Source organism: Artibeus jamaicensis, unplaced genomic scaffold (genome assembly GCF_021234435.1).
Source record: "Artibeus jamaicensis isolate MK-2021 breed Jamaican fruit bat unplaced genomic scaffold, CSHL_Jam_final scaffold_1964, whole genome shotgun sequence".
Taxonomy (NCBI): domain Eukaryota; kingdom Metazoa; phylum Chordata; class Mammalia; order Chiroptera; family Phyllostomidae; genus Artibeus; species Artibeus jamaicensis.
In genome coordinates, this window is record NW_026522030.1 from 70,809,892 (window position 1) to 70,836,896 (window position 27,005).

Here is a 27,005-nt window from a genome sequence, read left to right on the forward strand (position 1 = left end):
GTCACATGTCTTCTCAGAAATACAGGGCAGGTCTCTTGACACCCTGTTTTCCCCCGAGATGGTGCAGAGTAACCAGAGAATTCTGCATTGGGGTAGGTGGCAAATACAAGAAGCCTGAGTCTTGAAGAACGCTACCCCACAGAGCCCATTAGAGAATCAATTCACAGAGAAGGAGCACAGATCAATGACAGGCAGCTTCCTGCCCCCTCCCTATTACCTGGAAGCTTTGCTCCCTGCATCCTCTGAGAGCTGCAACTGCCTCCCGTCACCTGGCCACTTCTGCCCACATTCACAAGAATTTAGTATTTTACAACATAGACCAAAAGACTGTTGCTACCTGGAGCCAATGGCTCTCACATTATCAGAAACAATGCCTCAGATTTAAAATGATCTTGAAATGAAATCTTTAGACACCTTAAACGCGTAACACAAACAACAGGAGAGAGGACCATAATACAGTGCTCTGTCTGTAACATAAAGATGAATTAGGACAGTGAGTCAGAAAGCACTGTTATGAATTTTGGTATTCACAAGTCTGAGTACCCTATAAGGCAATGAGAGGCGGGAATCTGTGTGAACACAGCTACTAATGAAAACTGAAGCAGGTGTACCACGTAGTTAGACACAAAAGCATCCCCACTGATGACATGATTTTCTGAAATGGCAAACAAGTCTTGAGAAAATTCAACACAGTACAATCCTCCCAGATTTACCTGACAGTAGCAATACTAGAAAGCAATACCAGTAAATATTAAAACCATGCATATAAAAGAGGTTCTAGGCTCAAATATTAGACACAGGTTTTTCACCTGTAGAATCCTCCAGCACGCATCCCCCCACTGATGAGTTGCCATGTGATCTCCATTTCTGATTCTGTTCCTGTTCTAGCTGTTTGCTTAGTTTTTGTTGTTTTTTTAGGTTTAGTTATTGATAGTTATGAGTGTGTTGTCATTTTACTGGTCATAATTTTAGATCTTCTTTTTCTTAGATAAGTCCCTTTAACATTTCATATAGTAAGAACTTGTTAATGATGAACTCTTTTAACTTAACCTTATCTGGGAAGCACTTTATCTGCCCTTCCATTCTAGATGACAGCCTTCCTGTATAGAGTAATCTAGGTTGTAGGTACTCGCTTTTCATGACTTTGAATACTTCTCTTCAGCCTTTTCTCTTGCCTGCAAGATTTCTCTTGAGAAATCAGCTGATAGTCTTAGCTCCCTGGAAATCTATCTCCTTGGCCAAATTGGGGAAGTTTTCCTTCATTATTTGTTCAAGTAAATGTTCAACTTTTTGCTCTTTCTCTTCTCTTTCTGACACCCCTGTAATTCAGTCGATGTAGGAGTGCTTAAAGTTGTCCCACAGGTTCCTAAGCCTCTCATTTAAAAAAAATTCTTATTTCTTCATTCTGGTTGGATGTTTATGTCTTCTCTTTGCCCCAGATCGTTGATTTGAGTGCCAGTTTCCTTCCCTTCACTGTTGGTTTCGTATACATTTTGCTTTATTTAATTTTTTTGTAGCTGTCATTTCTTCCTTCATTTTGTGACCAAACTCTATGATTTCTGTGAGTATCCTGATTACCAGTGTTGTCAACTCTGCATCTATCCGAGAAATTTTCTATCTCCTTCCTTGTCTTTTTCCAGAGTTTTGATCTGTTCTGTCATTTGGGCCACATTTATTTGTCTTGGTGCACCTGTTATATTGCATAGGAGCAAAGCCTTAGGTATTCACTAGGGTGGGGCAACCCACTTTGCTGTGTTGTGAGGCTGTCTGTGGGGGAAGGGTCAGAGAGGGAACAATGCTGCTCACCAGTTCTAATCTAGCCCCACTTTCCAATAAACTTTTCTGTGAGACTGGGAGTTTTTCCCGCCAACTGCAATCTCCACACTATTTTACAACTGGAGGTTCTGAGTCTTTAGTTTTCTGTTCAGACAGCCCAGCCTTGCCTGCCCGGTCCACTGCCTTGTGTCCCTTCCACTTGGTGCCCATCTCTGCCCCTCCTACTTGTCAGGATGAACTCCTTGGTCGGAGTTCCATGCAGTTTGATTTTTCTGGCAGTTCTGATTGTTTACTGTTTTTAAATTGGTTGTTATCCTTCTGTTTGTTGCGCAAGGAAGCAAGGCTTTGCTACTTATGCCTCCATCTTGGCTGGAACTCTGAGACACATGCTTCTGCTCATTCCCAAAGAGTGGTCATGAACGTCACCCATGATGAAAGGGCTATTTTAACAGAATGACTGGTTATAATGACTTATCTAGAAAAATATGTGTATTTGATAAACTCATTGCTAAAAGAAAACATACCTGCAACTCCTGGAATAAACAAAAATAATGAACAACTTTCTCCATGTGGTCTTAACAGTGTATAGTGACCCCTGCCACTCCCAATGATGTGATAAATTCTTCTTGGACAGCATTTGTCAGGACTTTGGAAACAGCCCCAGTTGCACTTTTAATAAAGAACCCTTAAAAGCTACCTCATTCCATAGAAACTTTACCATTTAATTATTTAAAGCATCATAAAAAAGGTTCTATAGGCACATGTGTCTACTTTATATTAAAGCAATGTGCACAGCAGAAATATAAACTTCCAACCTTTGGTTTGAGTAACACGGAGACAAAAGAAATAGTTTCCCCTGAAAATAAAATTCTTTCTCAAAGTAAACAATTTAGTTTTTAGATAATTAACATCTCTTTCTCAAACACACACCTTCCATAGTTTATATCAAGTTTACAAGAAAACAAACAGGATGTTATTAAACTAGTGCAAGCATGACTGGTGGTAGAACCTACAGATTAGTGAAGGTAGAGTACCATGGACTGCAATTTCAGTTAGCATGTGTTAACAACAATTTTGAAAAACTGCAAAAACCTTACAGAACTTCCTAGCTTTCTTTTGAAATATATTTTATTGATTATGCTATTACAGTTGCCCCATTCCCCCTCTTCATTCCCGTCCACCTTGCACACCCCTTCCCACCCACATTGGGTTCTTGTTCCCTTTAGTTCATGTCCATGTGTCATAAGTTCTTTAGCTCCTGTATTTCCCACATTACTCTTGCCCTCCCCCTATTTTCTACCTATTGTCTATGCTACTTATTCTCTGTACCTTTCACCCCCCCTCCTCCCACTCCCCTGTTGCTAACCCTCCATGTGATCTCCATTTCTGTGGTTCTGTTCCTCTTCTAGCTGTTTTGCTTAGTTTGCTTTTTACATGTGGTTGTTAATAACTGTAAGTTTGCTGTCTTTTTACTGTTTGTATTTTTTATCTTCTTTTTCTTAGATAAATCCCTTTAACATTTCACATACTAAGGGCTTGGTGATGATGAATTCCTTCAATTTGACCTTATCTGAGAAGCACTTTATCTGCCCTTACATTCTAAATGAAAGCTTTGCTGGATAGAGCAATCTTGGATGTAGGTCCTTGCCTTTCATGACTTGCAATACTTTCCATCCCCTTCTTGCCTGTAAGGTCTCTTTTGAGAAATCTGAAAAAGAGAGGTATCTTTTGAGAAATCCGAAAATTCCAGCATATGACAGTCTAATGGGAACTCCTTTGTAGGTCACTGTCCCCTTATCTCTTGCTGCTTCTAGAATTCTCTTTCGTTTTAATCTTGGCTAATGTAATTATGATGTGCCTTGGTATGTTCCTCCTTGGGTCCCACTTCTTTGGGACTCTCTGAGCTTCCTGAACTTCCTGGAAGTCTATTTCCTTTGCCAGATTGGGGAAATTCTCTTTTATTATTTGTTCAAATAAGTTTTCCACTTGTTGCTCTTCCTCTTCTCCTTCTGGTACCCCTGTAATTCAGATGTTGTAACACTTAAACATGTCCTGGAGGTTCCTAAGCCTCTCCTCATTTTTTTTGAATTCTTGTTTCTTCATTCCTGTTTGGTTGTTTTGTTCTTCCTTCTGGTCCACTCCATTAATATGAGTCCCAGTTTTCTTCCCATCACTATTGGTTCCTTGTGCATTTCCCTTTATTTCACTTAGTGTAACCTTCATTTTTTCATCTAATTTGTGACCAAAGTCAACCAATTCCTTGAGCATCCTGATCACCAGTGCTTTGAACTATGCATCTGATAGGCTGGCTATCTCTTGGTTGCTTAGTTGTATTGGCTCTGGGGCTTTGATCTGTTCTTCCACTTGAGCCTTTTTTTTGGGGGGGGGGTCTGGTCTAGCCTGTTATGTAGTGAGGGGCGGAGCCTTATATGTTCACCAGGGTGGGGCAACCCAGTAGCTGGGTTGTGAGGCTGTATGTGGGGGCGGGGTCAGAAAGGGAACAATGGTACATGCTCCGCTCTAGTGCTCTCTTTTGATTTCAGTCCCTTCTGCCACTTCCCGCAAGCAAATTGGGCCGTTCTGGTTCCTGGGTGGGGGGCTTATGTACATTGTAGGACCCTGTGGGTCTCTCCAACGAACTCTCCTGTGAGGCTGGGAGTCTCTCCCAGAACCTCAACCCCCACAAGTGTTTTCAATCAGTGCTTTCAGGCTTTATTTCCCAGGGCTGGGCTCACTCTGGGTTGCATGGTCTGTCTTGCTGCCCGCTTTCATCTGGTTTATCAGTGCACAGATGTGTGATCGCGGTCACCCAGCCACCTTGCCCACCTCACTGGGTCTGCTCATTGCCACCCTGCACCCAGGTCCACCAACCACCGCTTTTTCCTGCCTCGACCCCTCTCCCCTGGCCACTGACTCTGCCCCTCTCATGCTCTGGATGACTGGTTGTCAGACTTCCATACAGTTCAATTTTCTGTCAGTTCTGGTTGTTTTTTGTTTCTAAATATTTGTTGTCCTTAATTTTTGTTGTGCAAGGAGGCACAGTGTGTCTACCTATGCCTCCATCTTTGCCAGAACAACCCCCTAGCTTTATTTTGTTTATAAAAATATCAAGTAAGAGTCAAAGGTTAATATTATTCCTTAAGTATAGCCTGCGGTGAGGATGTGGAGAAACTGGAACCCCTCATACATCCCTGGTGAGAATATAATATGGTGTAACCATTTGGGAAACAATCTGGCAGTTACTAAAGTTAAACATAAATTTACTCTATGGCTCCTACATATACCTGAGAGAACTACGAAGAAAACTGAGTCTCTAAAGCACCACTATTCATGAGAGCCCCAAACTTGAAACCACCCAAATGCCCATGAACTAGTGAACAGACAGACAAAATGTTCTACATCCACACAATGAAATACTGTTCAGGAATAAAAAGGAACAAACTACTGACACATGGTGCAGAACAGGTAAACCTCAAAAGCATTATGTTAAGTGAAAGAAGGCAAACACACAGGCCACATATTACAGGATTCCACAGATATGAAATGTCCATAAAGGCACATCTATAAGAACAGAAAGTGGATCCCTGGTTGTGGAGGGCAGGGGAGAAGAGGAAATGGAGAGTGACTGCTGCTGGGCACCAGGGATGTCAGTGGGGTAATGCAAATGTTCTAACACTGGACTGGTGATGTGGATGACTGCACAACTTGGAAAATTTACTAAAAATCCATAGATTACATACACTGAATTTTAATATGTGAATTATACCTCCAGGTTGTTACACACACACACACACACACACACACACACACACACAGCCTACAGCTAAAGCATTAGGCAACTACAAAGCATAACATCTGTGTTTTGGTTGTCCCTCTTACTTGACTCCAGAGTGGAAAAGATGACATCAGGCCATTAACATTATGAGAATGCAGAATTTTGCTGTTTAATTTCCTCTTAAAGATAATAAAGGAGCATGGGGGGAGGGAGGCACTCAGGGGGAGCAAATAAATCTGCTCTTTCCTTATTACAGAGTTCAAACTGGGTCATGGCCCTATTAGCCAGTAACCAGGAGGGGCTTACTTATTACTGCCTGTTGCTGGCAGGGCAGTGCTGGGCCTGGGAATGCAGAGTCCACTGCCCTATGAACACAGGACCTTTGTGAAGGGTAAACCCAGGCTGGGCACAAGGCTAAGCATGATAATAGACACTCTGAACATCAGGAAATGAGGAAATCAGAAAATTCTTGTGTTTAGTTCATATACTAAGGTCTAATACAAGTCACTTACTTCCCAAACCTCAAGGTTAGGCTTTATCTGTTAGAGTCAGTATCACCTTCATAGTTTTGCATCATGAATATTCTCAGTCAGCTAAACAGACATACTGTGTATGATGTCCTAAGACAACTTATCTGCCTTCACCTTCCATCACCTAACAAGTCAACTTTTACCAAGCACCTACTACATACACTCACTGCTGTACTCAGTTGGGCAGAAGGCCAATGTATCAGCTCTGCTTTGTGGGCTCATGACAGAGCCCTCTGACACAGCCCTTCTCTCAGCAGGGCGAGGGAGTAACCAGCAGCCAGCACTGCTGCTGCGACTGAGCATGTGGACCAGACAACGGCGCCACATCTGACTTCTGTGAGCTGACAATATTCATGGAAGACTAAGGGACAGGGCAGCAAGCATATAGAATACCCTGCTGGGAAATGGGTCATGAAAGAAATAAGAGCAAGGACAAGCTAGTCAGAGTCTCCAGAGTTTTCTGACTGTCCACAGCCAGGACACTCAGACTGCCCCTGCCACCTACTTACTGACAGGAGGTCCCAGCTGGAAGCTTCAGCCCATGCACCACACACAGAAAATAAGCATTTTAGTTTTTTTTTTTTAATGTGCACTAAGTTTCTGAATAAGAAAAAAACAACAGTCAGTATGAAAGTGGTAAGAGGATCAAATCTGATAGAAACGGTCAATATTTCTTAAGACTCTCTTAAAAATATTGATCCTGATTTACAGAAGCAAGGACATTATGCTAAGCTTTTGTAAATCATGCATAACACATTACTCATACTTGAGACAAATACCAGGCCCATTTCTTCTAAGTGGGTTTCTATTAGTAAGTCAGTGCCTGGGGAAACTTACTATTCTAAGCCAGTTCTACATAAGAATGATAGTTATTGTAAACTCAAACCTCATAGTTGCTGGAGGCTGGGAGGTGGTGAGTAGTGGGGATAATCTCAGCACTTGCTTTTGAAAGCTTCCTGGAGTTCTCCAGTGCTCAGGGCACCAGCAAGCACTGTACTTCTGGATGGCTAGACCTTTTGCAAATTGAGATCACTTTAAGATCTGAATCAAAATCAATAAAAATAGCTCTTATGACTTCAACTAAAACCTTCTTTAGAGGGGACCAGTGGAAAGGTCCAACAGAACCAGAGGTGGTAACTGCGTGAGACAGAGTGGCCCCACACAGCAGATTCCTGGGTAAGCCTCTAGGAGTGGCTGGGACCTGCTGGAGAAGTACTCAGGCTGCCTCCCTAGCCTTAATGCTGGGGACACTTCAGCTGGCCCACAGATGCCACACTGATGTTCTAAACATGTGCCCTTATGGCCACCCTTCCTATGGCTACATTCTTTGGCTTATCCTACTGGTTCTTAGGGCTTCTTTGTTTCTCATAATGACAGAGATGACAAAGGACTTTAAACCCTGAAAATGGTATGGGAAAAGCCCACCATCAATAACATCAATATTTTACTAATATTACTAAAAATGTGAGCAATGACCTAGTAGTAGCTTTTCCTAAATGCTTACAGAAACTATTTTATAGATGAAGAAACCAAGGCTCATACAGGCTAACTGTCCAAGGTACAAAAGCTAGTAAGGGTTGAAGAGGGGGACTATAATCCATCTATCTGACTTTAATCCCATATCCTGAAGGACTACAGAGGGGAGAAATGGACTTCACAACTTCAAGAAACAGCTTTGGCCACCTCCCAAGTTCTATGGAGAGAGGCATTATAGGAAACCACACATTTGGGGAAAAAGATTTTAAAAAGTATTCATCCACAAAAGATTAACATTCTCTTGCTAAGAAAATTTGAGTTGAAAAACTGGGAAGTAAATGATATTGACAAATGAACACTTTCTAACTGAGCTTGTTACAACAGCTATTTTAATTTTTAATTATTTCTGATATTAAGATTTACTATAATGAACTGTCTTAAAAAAAAAGACACTATGCCTTGGCTGGTGTGCTCAGTGCATTGAGTGTGAGCCTGCGAACCAAGGGGTTGCAGGTTCAATTCCCAGGCAGAGCACATGCCTAGGTTATGGGCCCTAGCTGGGGGCATGTAAGAGGCAGCTTAAAGATGTATCTCTTACACATTGATTGCTTCTCTCCCTCTCTCCTGCCCTTCCTCTCTAAAAATAAATAAATAAAATGTAAAAAAAAAAAAAAAAGGGAAGAGAAGAAAAAAGTATTTCCAAATATGCTGGTAACAGTTTTTCACAGGAAAAAATCCTACCAAGAAAACTATAATGATGCTTCTCTGTACTTAATGTTCCTGTGAATGATGCTCCTTACTCTCTGGAAGCTGGGAGACCATTCTGAAGTTAAGTGCTAACAATGAAGAAGCACATATAGGTATAATACACCCCTCTCTCTTCTCTGAACAGTGCATGATTGCAAAACAGGGTTGATACAAAAATATTTAAAACTGAGGAATTAGGAATACACATTCAGAATCTACAACAATCAGTATTTTATTCTTCTTCCTTCCTTCTGTTAAGAATTTGAACAAGAGCAAGAAGTCTGGTAGCAACAAGTCAGATTTCCTCTTTTGTATTATCTTGAACTCCATTAGGATTATGACAGTTCCTAAGAAAGGGATTATGAAGTTCACAACGAAACAAAAAAGCGTTATTATCTCTTGCCCTCTGATCTGGAGCCTGGTTTGCTGCACCTTCACTTTTTCCATTGAGCCTCTTCCCCCAGGATGGCTCACGATGAAAGTAACTGCATTACACAGCTCTGAACATGAGTCAGAGTGAAAGGCAAGCAGTGTCAGCTCTGGAAATAACACCTATAACTTCCCTCCATAATGGCAGCCTTGGCCCAAACCTCCCCTGCTTGGAGGTCAAAGGCCAATGAAACAGATACACTGTGTGAGTGTTTTTGTATTCACACATACCCAAGCTACATGCAGTGGTACATCAATAATCCTTTGCTGGAAGGTAGTTCAGCATCATTCAGCTTGTCTGGTACTATATGATTGGGTAATACTACTGTTGAAGTCACTGATTCAACCTCGAACAAAGACTCAAAATATGCCAGGATTAGTATTGCAGGAGTATCATCCAAGGCCTTTCTCTCCAACACCTTTTGTTTTGCTGAGAGGGGAGGGTGTCCTCTACAAGTCTGAAGCAGCTCGCTACCTACTTTTTTTTTCACCAGCCCATTTTGGGAACTATCCTGTATCTGTCAGCTGTGTTGCAGAGAAAACACAAGCAACTTTTTTTCTAAATAAAATAACTGTATTTCTACTGATTTTGCCCTGAGAAAAGCACAACAGTACAACAGTAGAGAGAGCTCTGGAAAACTAAGCCTCTTATTATCCAAGTTCAGCATTAGTTTTAGCCATACTGTTTTGCAACGGAGGAGGTATAATTTGGCCTGCAAGTAAACAGGCAAGTCATAGGCTGTAGAAAAACCTCACACAAGTCTAAATTTGCAATACATCAAAATATGAATAACATATACATTAAAAAATTATCTGCACCCTGGCTGGTGTGGCTCAGTGGTTGGAGCACCGGCCCATAACTGAAAGGTTGTGGGTTTGATTCCCAGTCAGGGCACATACCTAGGTTGTAGGTTCATCCCCAGTCTGGGCGTGGTCATGTGCAACCCTTGGTCTAGTCACATATGATCCCCGGCCCCAGCACAGATCTCCTGACTGGGTGTGAACAGAAGCAACCAATCGATGCTTCTCTTGCATTAGTGTTTCTCTCTCCCTCATTCCTCTCTCTCTCTAAAAAAGCAAATGATAACATCCTTGGGTAAGGAAAAAATATTTAAAAAGAAAAAATTATCTTCAAGAACTGAAGAACAGGCATCTGTGAGACTACCTTTACTGCATTCCAATTTAACGCCTAGTTATCTGGCCACACTTATGTTTGATTTAAAAAAACAACAAAAAAAACAATTTCATGTCTCAGTTGCTTGGTCTATGATAAGCATCACAAAACTTCAAATGACCTATACTTTGTATAACTCACTATTTTAATATGAGAAGAAAAATTTCATGTCAAACCTGCAGACATCCAGCTGTCTCCTTTGCCCGCTCTCTGGAGGGACGGTTCTCAAATTCTGCACCAGGGTGGACTGGTGTTCTGTCAACCAGGAAAAGGCTCTCAATCAGAAAGTGTTTCTGGGCCACAAAGGAAGGCCTCATAGGGGCGTCCTGAGTCTCACAACCTTCTTTCCTTGCTTCTCTCAGTGTCTCTGTCACAGAACAACAAAAACCAGTCTGACACTCCTGTTACCAGAAACCCAAAGCTGTGCTCTTCCTCCACACCTGATACTGGGGGGCCGCCCAGACAGACAGCTGAAAAGAGCAAAAAAAGGGACACAACCTATGACCTAAACTCACAGGGCCTCCATGCTCTCACGTGCAGGAACTGGACTTAGAAAAACTGTAAGGCCTTCTCCAAGTCTAATGACTCCACTCCTGCATCGGACACCCAAAAAGCACTAAAATGAAACCTGAGTGACTCGACTTCCCCTGCGACCCTCCCCCGCTTCCGTTTCCTTTCCATGGCCCAGCAGACTGAGGTATTTAGGATTTCTGGTAGCTTCACACCACTATACTCCCCTTGTGACTTTGATATATAATTTTGCATATGCAATTTTGCAGTTATTTTTAATCAGCTCCTTGCTCACGGTGATGTTATTTTCTGAAGTTACCTCCACTTTTAGTTCTTCTTGATGTCCTATATGGGAGCACGGTACCGAGATGAGATTTCCACAAATGTAAAAACTGTTTTCTTTAACATTTAGAAACTCAATATAACCAAAATTGTTTCATAGAAAATAATTTATTTTCTGTTTCACAGAAAACATTTATTCACAGAAAATAATCTTTTCATTGACAATACCTGTACTAGAACTTACTTTTTGTCATGAAATTAATTAAAACATTGCAACACTGTCTAGCAAAAGGTAACAGAGGTTGCTGGAACTTTCCCACAGACAAGAAATACACTGTAAAGTGACAATGGAGGAGGAGATGCGCCCCTTAGTAAGTGCTTTACATTAGCTGGATACCTGCATAAGCTCCCCCAGCCTTCAAGGGAACTTTGAATAGAGGTAGTTTGAGCAAAAGAAATAAAAGCAATGACTTAGTAAGTATAAAAATAATCATCAACTGGTCTAGAATGGAACTTTGCTAGAAAACAAAATATTATCAACTGCCTGAAGAACACTCTGGGTCCCTCCAGTCCGGAAGAGGAACAGTGGCAGTGAACTCCAGTGCAGTGGACAAACCAGAGAGAGAGGCCAACAAAGGAACTCAGTATCGATGAGCAATGCGACTGGTCACCTTTCATATAAAACCAGGAGAGGGACAGTGAATGAGAGAGAGACACACACACACAAACCCCTATAGGCTTGTACAAGTACCACTGCCATATTTGCTTCAAACTAAAAACCAAGTTACAGGAAGAAACCAAGGCCAATTTACTTTAAGTCTGTAAATAAATTTAAGAAATATTTCTGTCTCACTGTCATGGAGAAGAACATGCACATGAATGATACTGCTACCCACATGCCATCAGGTAATTACTTTCACAATGTTTTTGAAGAGGTGCTCTAAAATGTATTAAGTATTTAGCAAGGGCTAGCTGTCTTAGATAAGTCACCTCACTTCACTCTCACAAGACTCTGGCAAGGTTAAGTATCCACACCCTTTGACAGGGTGACAGGTGGCGGCACAGCCAATGTGGGACCACCAGGGAAGCCAGGCCTGAGCCACCCAAGGCCTGTGGTACTACAGCTGAGGGGCAGGGAGGGCCACCTCACTAAGCTGTGAGCACGCCTCCCAGAAAGCAAATGGATTTCATCAGAAGAAATTCCAGAGAGGGTAAGAATGGGTCCTTCTGCAAAGATCAAAAGAAAGCCACACCCAATGAGGCCGCTGGGACACAGAGATCCCTGAGTCACAGGGAGCCAAGAGGCTGAACAAAAGCAGGTTGTTGCAATTCTGACGCCTGAGGACTGTGGACTCAGTGACTCATTTGGGGATCTTGGGTGAGACACTTAGATTTTCCACTTACTGTGCCACTGCCTTCTGACCTGCAAAATGGAGGTCAAAAGCATATTAGGGTATCTGGACACTTTCAGACCCTGGAGAAACAAAAGCATTATGTGCCAAAGGTATGATTCGACGTCCACAAGAATGGCGAAAATGAAGTCTGACAATACCAAGTGCTGTTGATAAAGGTACAGAAACTGGGAATGTGAGGTACAGAAACACTGTTGGTGGGAATGTGAAACAGTGCAGCCACTTTGGAAAATAGTTTAGCACTTTCTTAAAATGTTAAACATAAACCAACAATATGGTCAAGCCACACCAATCCTAGGTATCTACCCAAGAGAAATGTACACAGAGATAGCAAGCCACTACTCACAAAAGCGAAAAACTACAAAAAAAAATACAAACATCTGTCAACTAATAAACGGATAAACAAAATGTCCATCCATACCCTATCCTTTTTGATAAAAAGGAACAAGTTACTGATACATGGAACACTGCTGAACCTCAAACCAGTATACTAAATTTAAAAAGCCAGATTCAAAACTGAAGTTCCGGATGATTCCATTTATATGAAATTTCCAGAACAAGTAAAGCTATAAAGGCAGAAAGCAGGTTTAGTCTTCTGTGGCTACAGGCAGGGGTGGCCGTGACGGACAACAAACGGATACAAGAGAGCTTTCTGCTGATGAAAATGTTCTCAAACTGGATTGTGGTGATGGTTTGCAACTGTATCAGTTTCTTAAAACTCACCCAACTGTATGTGGGTGGATTTTATGCATAAAATATATAAGACCTATAACTCAATGAAGCTATTAAGAGAAAATGAGAACCACTGTCTGCAGCTGTCCACGGGAGCATCTTGCATCCTCAACACCGAAAACCACACCTTGTGTATGTACAAGTTGTAAGAGTTGAGAAAAAAAATTAGAAACTCGACTGTATATGCATATAATCCAGAGTTATTTCTGTTTCTCTTCTAAATCTTTCCTGCTGTTTCTCTTTAGTATCTCATGCCCTTCATGGTTAACATGACTTTCTTTTCTGAATACCGAACAAAAATTGCCACACAAATTAAAAGCATGAGCTTATGACTTTCAGTTATAAATGAGGCCACATAATGACTATTGTTGCCTTTTCTACAAAAATGCCAGAAAACTAAAAACATATTTTCTGAGACTGTTTTTTTCTCATTTTAGACAGTTTCCCTAGTATTAATTATGGCAAATCAGTTTATTCTCCTGCTTTCATAAATATAAAATCTGAATCTTCACAGATGTAGATTTAGAACTTAATGCTCTGAAAAACCAACATTTCTTGATGTACAGAAAGATACGTAAAGTGTTAAATGATTTGGATATACATTTAATGTCATTTTTGTGGCCCTGTTGACAAGCCCATTTATTCTCATAATCAGAAAGATACAAGGGATATATAACTATTTTTTAATATTTTTTAAAATGAGAAGTCATACTATTGTAATACGTGCTGGTGAGAAAATGAGATGTCTTCTGAATGACGAAACACATCATACAAAAATCACAAAAGAGAAAAACTCTGAAGAGCTCTAGCACCTCAAGTTACCACCCTTAATCCTACAAATTCCCATTTCTCATTTTGCCTTAAAACCAAAAGTTTAAAGAAAAAAAAAACCAAAACTCAAATGCAAATAAAAGGTGAAAAATAGTGTGAAAACGTATGTGTCCAAGTTCAGAAGCCTAAAAATTTGCTGTAGCACTGATTAGTGTGCCAAAGAGAAATGCTAATTTTAGTTTCAGCTATGCTCTCATGATGTCAATCTGAATTTTAAAAACAGAAATCATAACCTCCTCAATTCTACAAAACAACAAAAGCTGAGTAACTAAAACAAATATTTGTGTCCTATCAGCCTGGACAAGGCTTATAGATAATGCAAATAGTCAAAAGTGGTATGACTTTCTTTCAGTTTCCAACAGAGACAGAAATTGCTCTGTGTACATACCTATTGAACCTCTGATACAGGTTTGATTCAATACTGTTTTCCATTCTTTATAGTTTTTTACAACTGTAAACTCTTTGAGGCTCGTGTTCCATCATACATGCACTCTCTATGCTTCACTGAGAGTTCTGTATATTGTGAATATGCAATAAAATTAGTAAATTGTTTAAATCAATACAGAATTTAATAAGGAATGTGTTTTATACAGAATTATAGAGTATTATATTTCTAGTCTTGGATTTCCAAATCATCATGATTCATAAGTATAACCAGAATTTCTATGTTGGGTTCCAGCTTTACTTGCAAAAAATGGATAAATTTATTTTTTTAAATCACATAGTCAAATAAAGATACTAACACTATTTACACGTACATCAATCAAACCCCTATCTATACTTACAAATCAGGTAAAAGCATTAAAATTGATTCAGTTGATTCAATTACCTAATTTCCCACCATAACTTCCAGCTTGCAGGCCTAAAGGATTGTTTTATCAAAACAAGGCCCAGGCATGGAAACTCGAGTCCAGAGTAGCCTCAGGTAAAATGTATCATATACGCACGTCCTTAGTTTGCGCCACAGTGGTTTGGATTTGTCACATGCTGCTTTGTAAAAGGTCTCTGATCTGTTGTGTGTTTTATCTCCCATGGCCACAAATGACATCTCCTGTTTCTTTGGTATATTCCAGCAACATCTTACACAGGGCCTTATGCATTAACAAATTCAAGAACACATGCTGGCTGATTACACTGACTTGGGTTTTCAGCTCTTCTCATCTGAAAAATAAGAGTCCTTTAACTTCTTTTCTGTGTATTGTTCTAGGCACATATAAACTAAGATTGTGTAAACCCAGAGTTTTATGTGAGAAACTAACATATGATGGACAAAGAATGTGAGAAGAATGAAATGGAGATGGAGTTCTCTGAATAAGATACTTCAAACGGTATCACTGCTTTAGGCCAGTAGTTCACCATGTGTGGGTTCAGACAGCCTGTACCACACGGAATCAGAGTTTATTTACTGCCAGGAAACAGAAAACTTTAGTGTTCGCTTTTGATTTCTCACAAAGATAAAGCCATTTAAGTCTGGCTGCCCACAAATTTTAAAGTTCCTAACAAAAAATTAAAATACATGTAAAATACTTTGTTATGATTATTATAATTTTACAAATGAGGAAAATAAGCTCAAAAGCCAAGTGACAAACTAGGAATATTGACCCGTAATGAAACATATTACAGGAAAAAATTTGGAATTTAAAGAAAAAAAATCTGGGCATTCAAAGACCAGGTGACTATGAAGGAAAGAAATGAGACCAGCACCAGACTTTACAGAAGATGATGGATGAATGTATTTAAGATAGTTAAATAAAGAAATTTGAGACAAAGATTTTATGTCTAGTTGAACTGACCTCCACCTATAAAGAGCACAAACTTATAAACATGCAAGAACTCTGGAAATACAGTTGCCCCAAGCTCTTGCTGAGGAATCTACTAGAGAACTAGGTTTAAAACAACAAAATGACTGAAATTTAATAAAGTGTAGATGATGAGCATTAAATACAGGTTTACTTGCAGAATTAAAACTAAGTGATTTTATAAAAGACATAGTATAGCATGTAATGTCTACATGTTCTGACAAATACAGCACAGCTACCACAAGGGGGGCGGAGGGGGATAAAAAGACTACATGAGAAACACAGTAAACCCACGGACTGTGTTAAAGTGTTTACCTGGAAGTAAAAAGACAGTATTTCAAGTTACATGACATGAGATAGAGAGATAATGGGCAAGAAAAGTTTAATATCTAATTTTACTATTCCTCACACATCGAGGAATATACAGAGCAAAAGGAAAAAAGCAGCTGAGAGGCAAAAATATGTTATGGCAAAATAACTGTAGAAAAAAATACAAGCCTTCCTAAAAACAAAAAAAATGGACAAGAGGAAATATATAGCATAAAACTATATGAAAGAATCATGGCCAAACATCAATTTTACAACGAATGTAAATTAGCTTAACTGGCCTATTAAATAAAAGGATTTTCAGAGGAAAGCGAAAGTCAAGTGAACACTCCAGAGACCACTGTCCATCCTTCGCAGCTCTGAGAGCTCTCTTGATAGAGGCAATGGAAACAGGACCCACAACAAAGCCAGGAGAGCTCTGGCAATGTGCTTTGATGTAAACCTCTGTCATTAAAGAACAAAAGAATCAAGTTAAAACCTTAACTTTAAAAATTTTAAATGCAGTAGCCAAGTATTACTTTACAAGGTAAATGCCACTGTGGGGACTCATTCAACAAATATTTATCAAGGCTACATGTGATCAGGTCCTTTTTTTTAAGGACTGGCAATTCAAGGCTTGGGTATCATTTTTCCTGTGTGCAGAGACCTAGAAATATCAATGAAATACATGTTGCTGGACTTAAAGATACACAATAGTGCCTGCCTCCTAAAATAGATGAATGGAAACAAAGACAGGCCCTAAACTCCACCAACACCAGTAGGTGCTAGTAAAATAATGCATCTTATTAATGCCATATGATACCAGGCACAAAACTGGAGCTCATTAAAATGCCTAAGATGAGAATGATTGCCAAGTAAAGCATTCTGTCATAGGAACATAACTACCGATTCCTATAAAAGAAACTAAAAAGTCACAAAATTTTTCTCTGCCTGCTTCCCTTTTCCATCCAAACAAACTCTTATGCTTTATATTAAAATGCCTTTCATCTTCCATGGCAGAGAAGAGCTGCTGGCTGCTGGCATCAAATCTGCTAAAATCAACAACAGTGTAATTACCTGCACACTTTCAAGTGCTTTCAAAAGACACGCCGGTTGGGATTTTCCTAATTCAGAAATGTGTGCTTTATGCTGGTGGTCTAGGACTGTCAATAGCCTGGGTTAAAAAAAATTTTTACATCTTGGCCAAAGCATTCTTTTCTACAGTAATTATTTGATTTCTTTGTACCTCACCTACTTTCTTTCACAAAGCATTTGACTCAGTCTACAACATCCTTGTATCATACGCTGGTTTAATGTACATTTACATGAGCTGATACACAGAAAGCACTTAGCAGCACAGCACTTGACACATGACAAGTATCAGCTATTATTATATGAATAGCTCTTTTTAAAATATGTAAATAAGTGTGTGAGGGTAAGTAGATGACTATTCTTTAATTTTCCCTGTTATGTTAGTTGAAATGGGAAGGAATTTCAGTACACTCAGATTTCTCATAACATTTTTCAACTGCAGATTCTTAAAAAAAATAAATCTATGAAACAGATGAAAATTTAATGGCATAAAATTATAGGGATGAGACTTCCTTCCTGAGGCTACCAAAAACACATTTTCTCAGCAATTCTTCCTTGGTCCAGCTTTAAAAAAAAAAAGGTAAAGAAAAAGCCAAGATCTTGTGAAACTAGATCTAACTTGAGACTTGGGTTATACAGTTTAATAAATTATGTATTTGTTAGGGATTCACAAGGAAAAAACAGAGACCCACTCCTAAGACTAAGTTTCAAATATTTCAATAAAATAACAAATTGCATAATAACAGTGCTATAATTACTCCTTTTGTTTGGTTTCTTTGTAATTACTTTTAATAAATTACTCTGTCTTCCCCCATCACTCAAGTAAGTTGTCATCCAAAGGCACAGTAAGTACAACCCAGGACACAAAGCCACTCACAGACGGGGGGGGGGGGCTCCAGGGGAGGGTGGCTGGTGCCTCAAGAGCTGTGGCTTGGTAGAATCCATAACGCTTTTCTATGGAGATCAAGTATCAATGAAGCTATTATAAGAGATTACAGCTCTATAAATGCAGGATAGTCATGAAGGGCAGGAGCACTTTCCAAAAGAGGCAAGGGTATCCATGCCTGCGAAATCGCTCCACATAAATGCTACCTAAGCTTAAGACTATGGCTGTCCATGCCACCCATTTTGCTCCCATTTTGTTAACTGCCAAGTAATTCCCATACAGTGAAGGGGCCCTTGGCTCAGCACACCCGGAATTCATCTGGTGCCATTCTGCCAGGCTTTGTGGTTTGATGGCTCAGGAGTCAAGCACACAGTTGCCGTGTGCTATTGTGGGGGTTCAAGAAAAAGATAATTTTTACTAGTGTTAAATATTCTTTTCCAGAAATCATAAACCAAATGTAAAACACATCTTTGGCACAAAAAACAAACAGCAGTAAAGCACTTTTTAAAATAGTTTAAAATCTGTACCTACCTTTATCATGTTGAATATTTTAATATTATAATTATAATAAAAATCTTCTTAGAAGGCATAAACTTTTTAAAAAAGCAATGCATGTGGTAAAATGCATAAACCAAGCTGGGTTTTAAACATGATTTTTTAAATCTCCTATGAATTATCATTCATACTAAGATGATCATTGACTGCAGTTCTGAATCAAGTGTATGAAAAGAACAAATGAAATAAAAGTTGAGTGACAATGCTGTACAATTTAGGAAGATTATAAAAAAAAATAGTCCCAGAGTTTTTTTCCTCAAAGGCTGAGAAAAAAGAATTTATCATTTGACTCCAATCGAAATAGCCATCAAATACCATTAAGTCCACTTTTCCAAACCACCTTTCTAGGTATTTTTATGTTTCATTTTGCTATATCAAAGAAAATGTCACCAAATTCTAAGCAATTTGATGCCCAAGAGCATTGTTTTTTCAGATTCTGAAAGAAAAGAATATGAAGCTTAAAGGGTGCTTTTGCTGGAAACCACATGCACCGTGTGTTCTCTATGACTAATCGTAACAGAGGCCAGGCAACCGCACCCTCGCGGAGACCACGCACTTGGAAACCAGCACACATAAAGGAACACTTATTAACGACAATGGTCAGCCTTAATATTGTTGAATTTTCAATGTTTTAACAGTATATCAGTGCATATTTCTGACATCATCATATATTCTGATAACCAGAAATGGGTATTCTAAAATTTGTTCTCCATATATTATTAGATAATGCATAAAGTAGAAAGGGTGCTTCTTTTGAATCTGAAAAGTGGAATCTTCTTCCTTTAAAGGAATTATATGGCATTCATTTATTTTTCTCAAATATTCAATTTCAGAAAATATTATTCTACAGAATACCAATCAAAGAATGATTTAAAACCTTATTTTACATGCATATACTTATTTTAAAATATTGTATTGTTTTTTAATCTTTGAAAGTGATGTGTAATTTTTATTCTCTTTGAGTCAGTTAAAGATAAAAACAGACAAAAAATGTGGGTCCTTCCAAAGCCAATAGCCATTTAGTAAAATCTATTAACATTATTTTTAAAACTACACATTATACAACTCATTGTTGCAAACCCCATTGTTTAATCAGTCCTGCAGAACAGGCTGATCCATTTGTCCTAACTGTTCTTTGTGTAGTAGTTGCTCATGTTCCCCTTGCCTTTCTGTTGCACAAATTGTTCAACCTAAATAAAAGGAACTAAAAATAATGAAAAAGGAAGAATATCAGAATGTAAGGAGAAAGCACCTAAGGACCAGAAGCAAAACACGTGAGTTTTGTCAATTTAAAATTAAACAAAAAACAGTTTAAAGGAATTCAGTTGTTCCAGTGGAAAAGCACTAAAATATGAAGATAAAATGTAATGAAAATGTCACAAGTGATAGAAGATGGGTTAAGAGAATGGTGTATCTTCAGAAAGATAAGATATGAAAGTCTGTGAGGCAGCAAAAAGACAAAAGAGCTATGGGGGGGGGGCGGTGGGAAGGGGGGATGGGAATGATACAACACAACAGAACAGACGAGGAAGGGTCACAGCATTTTAAACCACTTCTCTGGGTGGTACATTTCAGTCACCCAGTGTACTTTATCTCATTATTCGTTATTTTAACCCACAGCTGAGCACAGAGCAAGTTTGTTTTGCTTCCCCCTCTGAGTTCTCTGAAAAACTCAACTAGTACAGTATTTCAAGTTACAGCGGGCTGTGCTTAGCGCCTTTAAGGGAGAATACCAACATCTCCTGTAAGATTACATTTTGTACATGTAATTCCCTGCCCAGTCCCAGTTCCTGACCCTTTCCTTGCACCATTCCTGTTTTCCTTCCTCAAGCAGGTCATAAGAATGCTTTCCAGAAGCCAGTAAATATCAGAGGGGAAAATGTTATGACTCTAGCAGAGTTGAATAAAAAATAGTTAACCAAATTCACTCAGGCACGCTGAATCTTGTGTGCGACCCGAAGATGCAGACAGAGACTAAGAGATGGAGGCTAAGGGTGGTGGTGTTGGGGAGAAACAGGGCAGGCAAAGAAACAAAGCAGCCAAATAAAGAAAACGGCTGGATTTAAAACGTACACATATACCAGAAAGGACTCAAACCCAGGCTCGTATGTTACAGTAATATAAAATGAATACTACAGAAAAGATCATTGTTTTCATGTGGTAGAAGAATATAGTGGATACATGAAAAAGGAGAAATCGACTAATCTATTTCACTTGTGGCATGGTAGACATTTAAAAAAATTGATTGCACTCCACAATAAGTTAACTACCTAGATTCCTAAACAGGTTCAAATTCTGGCATAAGGTTATTGCATGACCTCGGTTTGAATATTCATTACACACAGAATTCCATCTGTATTTTGGAGTAGACACTGGGGCAATCAGTAGACACACCTGGGCAGGGTAACCTCTGTGCCTTGGTACACTCCCTTTCACCTTGCCCTTGAAAATAGTGCATGCTTTGCCTCAGCAAGCTTCAAAACCTCTCCTGGGCATGGTTGAGGCAGACAGTGGGCAAGAGGTTCAGCTGCTGTACAGAGTCAGGAGGAAACACTGGAGATACCCATAATTATTTTCTGACAACTTCAAAAATTCCCATCCACCTCAAAAGCTAGTCAGCTTTAAGCTTTGTTCCTTGAAAGGCATTTCAGCAGGTTGGTCCCAAATTACTTCATTTTTGTAACCTCTGTAAGACTACTACTGTTTCCTAAGAAGAAAAGGCAAATATGCATGCCTTCTCCCCACAAATTCTAACACAGTATACTCTTTCAAGGCCAAAGTTCAGTGAAGAATTCCTACTTTTCTTGATAGAAATATTCCTCAGTTTCCCCCTACGCCTTTCTCATTCTCAGAAGGCAGTGGTCAGATCACGGGTGTCACATATATGGTTACATGGAGTTCAGATTTTGGTAGCGATGGTACCTAGTAATCCACAAAAATAATGGCTTCCCCTTCTTTTATACATGACACATTGTGTGCTGGGGTAATCCTATATTTGGCTTAAAAAATAATAGCTAGAAAATATTTATTTAGATACTAAGCATACTATGATTCTTTTTCCTCCTTTGTACATTTTATGTTCTCAGTCCTCAATTCACAAACATTTTTAAAAACATCAACCAACCACCACATGCTCAGAAAACTCAAGTCTATTCAAAATGACAACTTTTTCTATTACTGCTTAAATGAAGTGACATACTGAATCTCTAGCTACAGATGATTATAATCCTAGGCTACTTTCTTATCCAATTCTCTTAGAGTCATCCTTGTATCCTTAAATGCACTCTGGGACTTTGATATCACCTTCATTATGATGTGCTTTGTGCACATTCTCGGACACTGCAATGCCCATACTAAGGCAACACATCACAGAAGTTGGCAGCAATGCTATCAGCAAGAATTTGGCTTCAGAATCAGGAATGATTCATCATACATTCTAGCAGCAGAAAAACAACACACCGCTATTTTAATCCCTTGGTGCTATCAAAAGTCAAAAAACAGCACTTAAAATAATTTTAAAAAGCAACAAAAATGGTATCTGCTGTAACATTATTCACTTTGTAGAATTTTCAGTAAAAATCACTTAGAAAACAACAGACTACTTACCTTATTTCACAATATTTACCACAGTAACAAATCAAGCTTTAACTTAATACAATGTCAGGAGGAAATATGTAGGCCAAACTTCTGCCAAGTAACACTCAAATTCTAAATTCAGAAAAACAAATTTCTCATTTGCTTTACGAAAGTAATCCACTTTTTTCAGCCTCTCTCTCCATTTTTGAGAATACTCTGAAGCCTGAATGAGGGAGTGTGTTACCATGTCACAATCAAAGAAGCTCAATACTGTGGGTGATTTATTCAGAAGTCTCCCTCCTTTTTTAGGGATAACTTAACAATGCCATAAAAAATACTACTGGAATATGATAATGGAATCCACCAACGGGTATGTCCTGTTGCTCTACTTAATAGTCATGAAACAAATCTTATCACGACAACATTGTATGTTGATAATCATTAGGATTACCAGCCAATATTTCTATAGATCTAGCCACACAAATTCACTGTCCACTGTAAATTTAATTTAAACTTTAAAAAAAGTGCTACTCTTTTGTAACCAAGTCCTTTGGGGCAGACGGGGAGACTTGCCAAGAATTCCACCCAGTGCTCTTTCAGGGACCCCTACCTTTTCAAACACTTCTTCGGTCCCCCTTCGTTTCCGTTTTCGGGGTCTCCGGTTCAGTTGATTCCATTTCGCCACCTGAAGTTCAAAAACCACAGAGCATTTTAACAGGACCATAGGTCCTGCGGGCCACCCTTTAGCGTGAGAAACGCTCGACGTCCTGGCCACGCAACCTTCGCGGATTCACCTGGGGGAAACCAAAGGAGCCCGTCGGCACTAGCCAGGAAGCGTCGGCGTAGGGAACGTAAGGAGCCTAGGGACACGCAGATGTGTGGCCGGCTGAGGCCGTCACCTTCCACTAGCCGGTTCCTCCTCCGTCTTGGGCCCGCGTTGCCGCCCTTGTGCGGGGGTCGCACACGAAATATGGCCAGCCTACCCACAGGGGTCTCCCCGGGAGGAATGCGGCGCGGGACGCACCGCCCCTGAAGGGAGAAGACCGCAGGGACCGTGCCGCCCGCACTCACCTCTGCGTCCACTTGCCGCACAAGCCTGCACTCCCCCCCGGCCTGGAGCTCCGTCTGCAGTGGCTGCGGGGAAAGGGGACAATCAAGTTTACCCCAGGAGTAGCCCCAGCCTCCCTCCCTCGCGCCCCACCACCTCGGCGTTAAAACCCTAGACCTCGCCCGCCGTAGGTGAGACTGGGAGCTGGGGCGCAGGAGCCCGCGCCCAGGGACAGCCGACCGGCCCGCCCGGAGATAAACGGGCACTCAAGGCCCGCAACACCTAAAGCGAGGAGCGGGCGGCGGGCAGCGCGGGGCCGGAGCAGCGGCGCGGGCGGCAGGCGGGCACTGGGCGGGGCGGGGCCTGCCTTAAAGGTATAGGCGCTGCGACGCGCTCCCCGCAGGTCGCCCCCGCCCCCGTGCCAGCGATTTTATTGTTCTCTAGAAACATCTTTCGTCGTCGCGCGGATCAGGCCAGCGGCCGCGCTCCTGCACTGTCCCCGGCGCGGACTGCCCCGGGCGCGCAGATTTTACCTTCCCAGCCTTCACCCCTGTGGGCTTTGATTACCGGCGGAACGGTTTGTGGCTGCCTAGGGAGAACTTTTGCCCGCCCGGAGCAGAAGCGTCCTCACCCCAGACGCTAGTCTGAACTCGCTCCTCAGCTCAGAAACCTAAGTGTTCACATGGCCTTCGCGGAGGGAAAGGAACTTTCCTAATGGAGTTTTACCCAGGAATGGACTATATGTCATTAACAAGGCATTTTTCAGTGGCCCCCTCGTACTCCAAGGCGGTGGCAGGTGACCTCCCGGGGTTGGAAGCAAGGAGTACGTAAAAGGCGAGCCCCTCGCTCTCCCAGCGCTCCGCGGGAGCCAGTTCTTCCTAAGCAAAGCCGGCACCGCACTCGCCCTGCGCGTGAACCGCTAAGCGACTGGGGAGAATGTAAAAGGTAGACTAGTTTCTTAATTAGGAGGGAAGTTTGCGTTTAGTTTATTAAAGTATGTGGTGCCCCAAGTTTTTTCCTCCGACCCCCAAAGGCTTTCTTCAAATCCGCGTCAGAAATTCGCTGAACCAGAGTGGCTGCGAGCGCTTTGGGGAGAAGGGTCCAGTCGCACGCGTGTTTGCTGATCTTGACCACCCGTTTAACTTTTCGTATTTCTTTAAAGAAGAATCTGCCTTGCCCTCTCTTTATTGTTACTCTATCCTTCTTTTCGAGATCAAAAGCTTTAGATCAAAGCCAAGAACAAACTCACTACTTTAAATAGAAGCAACTTTGCCATGGACTATTTTACACAAAGAGGAGCTTCTTAATGGAGACGTTACAGTGGAACACTTTATTTTACTGCTTCATCCCATATTCACAACTGAACTACATAAAAAAATTGATGATGCACTTCCATTCCTAAAATAAACAACAGGCTTGCTCAAATGGGGGTTTACTGACTTTGTGTTTGTGTTTCTGGGAATGCAAAAAACAAAAACTATAGAGTTATGCACACATATTAACCATTTTGTACCCATTAGCTAAGTCCTATATGAATCCATGCTCATTTACTAAAGCTTTTTCAGTGTTATCAAATGTTTTTATGTATAATGTATAACCATCATATTCAAACTTTCTGCTGTAAAAATGCATAAAAATAGTTAATGCCTTGCAAATATCAAGTGCACTTATACATAGGTAGGTAAAACTTAAAAATGAAGTGAATTATGTAATTGCAGAGCTACTTAATTTTACATGGAAATAAAACTTTGACTATTTCAGCTTCCATGCTACTAATAACAGTTCCAGAATCAATAGACATCTATCACAGGCTGACATGTACCCACTAGAGTTGTTTTCCTTGGGAATTCACCATCCCTAAGAACTCTGATAGGAACAGTTGAATACTGATATACTGAACTAGTGCCCTGCCTAAATGGGCCTTTCTTAAGTATCCTCAGTTGGTTTATCAACAATTTAAAATGTGTAGTCTTTTAAGAAATAAAACCAAAATCTAAATTTCAACCATCCAGTAGTAGAAATAAAGATAATTATTGCAAATTAAACCACATACGGACTTCTATGAAAATCTGTTGCTACAGCTGGGTAGTTAGTACCTGAGGCTTTTCCCCCCTTACAGTGCTCATCTAGTTGTATTCCCAATCACACACACCATCATTCCTCATTCTGTAAATCCCAACAAGCCACTGGAAAGACCTTAAGAATAGAGGTTTAGGAACCCCATCTTGCTGCCACTGATAGTTTCCTTTCTTCCTAGCACCCAGCCCAAGGAGAACCTAATGATTTCTGGAGAAAGCTGAGCCAAGGAAAACATCCTACTGTCACTCTGTTTTTCTAATACTTTGAGTGAGCAGGGAAAGTTGTGGCCCATTCTCATTCTAATTGCTTCCTATTTTTTTTTGTTTCCTTTGTACTTCTGCCTTCCTACCCTACCTGCACAACACCTCCTCCACAGAGAAACACAAAGGATATTTACAAACGGAGTTGAGATGGTATCACTTTGCTCTGCCGGTGTTTCCTGCGCTTTGCCTGCAGGGCCTCTATTTTCTAATAAGTAGACTCTCTAATAAGTAGACGTATTAGAAAATAAGGAGGACTTATTTTCTAGTTCTGGTCTTAAACAACACTATTCCCTCCATAAAGGTCTTTCCTCATTGTCTAATCCAAGTTATGTCACCCCAATATACTTTCTGTTAGTATGCCATTTACTTCCTATAAAGTGCTCATCTTTTATAGCTATCTATAATTTATTTTTTCAATTAAGGGATTTTATTTTTTACAATAGTTAGAAAAATTTAGACAGAAGGCCCAGAGTTCCCATATGCCAACATAACACACTTTCTTTTATTACTCGCATCTTGCATTTTTGTGGGGCATTTGATAAACCATATCTGATATGTTATTATTAACTGAAGTCCAGAGTTTACATTAGGATTCATTCTTGTTCCATTATAACTATTTTAAAATTAATTTATTGAATGTCTATTTTCCTGACTAGTCTTTAAGATCCAGGAAGAAAGAGATCCTGTCTTTTGCTAATTGATTTTTATCCAATCACTAAAAACACTGCCTTGCACACAGGTGCTCAATAAATATGTTAAGTAACTGATTGTAAGGCTAAAGGCAGGAATGACTAAATGAACAGCATATGAAATTTCAAGGAGGGGAGATTTAAGATGAAGATTTTTCTAATTAACTCCTGTTTGTTTCTCCACTAAAATACCTTAACTTGTAAACCGCACAGAATTATGCATTTTTTGAAGAGAAAAACAACAGGATATCAGTTACACTGCCAGGTTACTTCTAAAATGATCTCTTTAAGTAAAAAGAAATGAGAAATAAAGATTACCAACTCTCTCATGTATGAATCACTAAAATTATATTCTAAAACAGTACTAGGAGCTGAATTTAATCTAGAATGAAATAGGAACTTATTGCATGACACTGGAAAAATTAATTCTTGTTGTGTTCAATATAACCTCAGTACATTTCTCCTTTTGTCTATCTCAATCTCCCATTCTTCACAGGCTGATCCCAAAGAAGGTAGGGTGTGGAGAAACCGGAGGAAGAAGACTTCAAAAAATGGAATTCTGTAGCTGGGAATGGGTACTCTAATAACTATTTCAGAGAATGTGATGAAGGTACTTTAAAGTTGTCTTTCAAAACAGATGTTTTCTGTTTGAATTATATCTTGAAAAATGCTTCATCCAGTAGAGAGGCAGATTTTGAAAGAAAGTTGTTGTAGGAAACTTTCTTGTCAAAGCAGTTTGGAATAGCTGAAGATAATTTCAGAGGCTAAGGGAAAATGCCATTGCTTTAAAATAAAAGCATTACTTTACCTAGTGCCTGGAGATTACTTTTGGAGGGAAAACCTTTTCTCTTTCTTCTGATTTGCTTTAGTGGAGAAGAAATGACTCCTTTCACTAGAAATGATAGTGATACCAATTTCATATTGTTCCTGTGGACATGTGCTTCTGCCTGGTGATGAGGTACCATCCAAGGAAGGGGAAGCAGCAGTACCTTCCTTCTCAACCAAAAGACCGAAGAGCGTCCAAAGGGGCCCCTTAAT

At 40.1% G+C, this 27,005-nt stretch overlaps 1 protein-coding gene across 8 annotated transcripts in view; it reads right to left on the minus strand.

Annotated features, from left to right (window-relative positions):
• Nucleotides 1-27,005, minus strand: part of AOPEP (aminopeptidase O (putative)) — a 439,006-nt gene that overhangs the window by 56,766 nt on the left and 355,235 nt on the right. For 5 of the 8 annotated variants that reach the window (XR_005080838.2, XR_005080837.2, XR_005080836.2 and 2 more), the window contains 2 exons: nucleotides 22,960-23,022; nucleotides 22,499-22,573 (listed from right to left, as the gene is read on the minus strand). Coding sequence is in view for 4 of the 8 variants with exons in the window: in XM_037133315.2 (XP_036989210.2) it covers nucleotides 22,499-22,573; nucleotides 22,960-23,022 (138 nt within the window). In the remaining 4 variants the exon portion in view is untranslated. Of the gene's footprint in view, nucleotides 1-10,083; nucleotides 10,275-22,498; nucleotides 22,574-22,959; nucleotides 23,023-27,005 lie in introns of all 8 variants that reach the window. The other 3 variants (XM_053656395.1, XM_053656396.1, XR_008389922.1) reach the window with 2 other exon arrangements.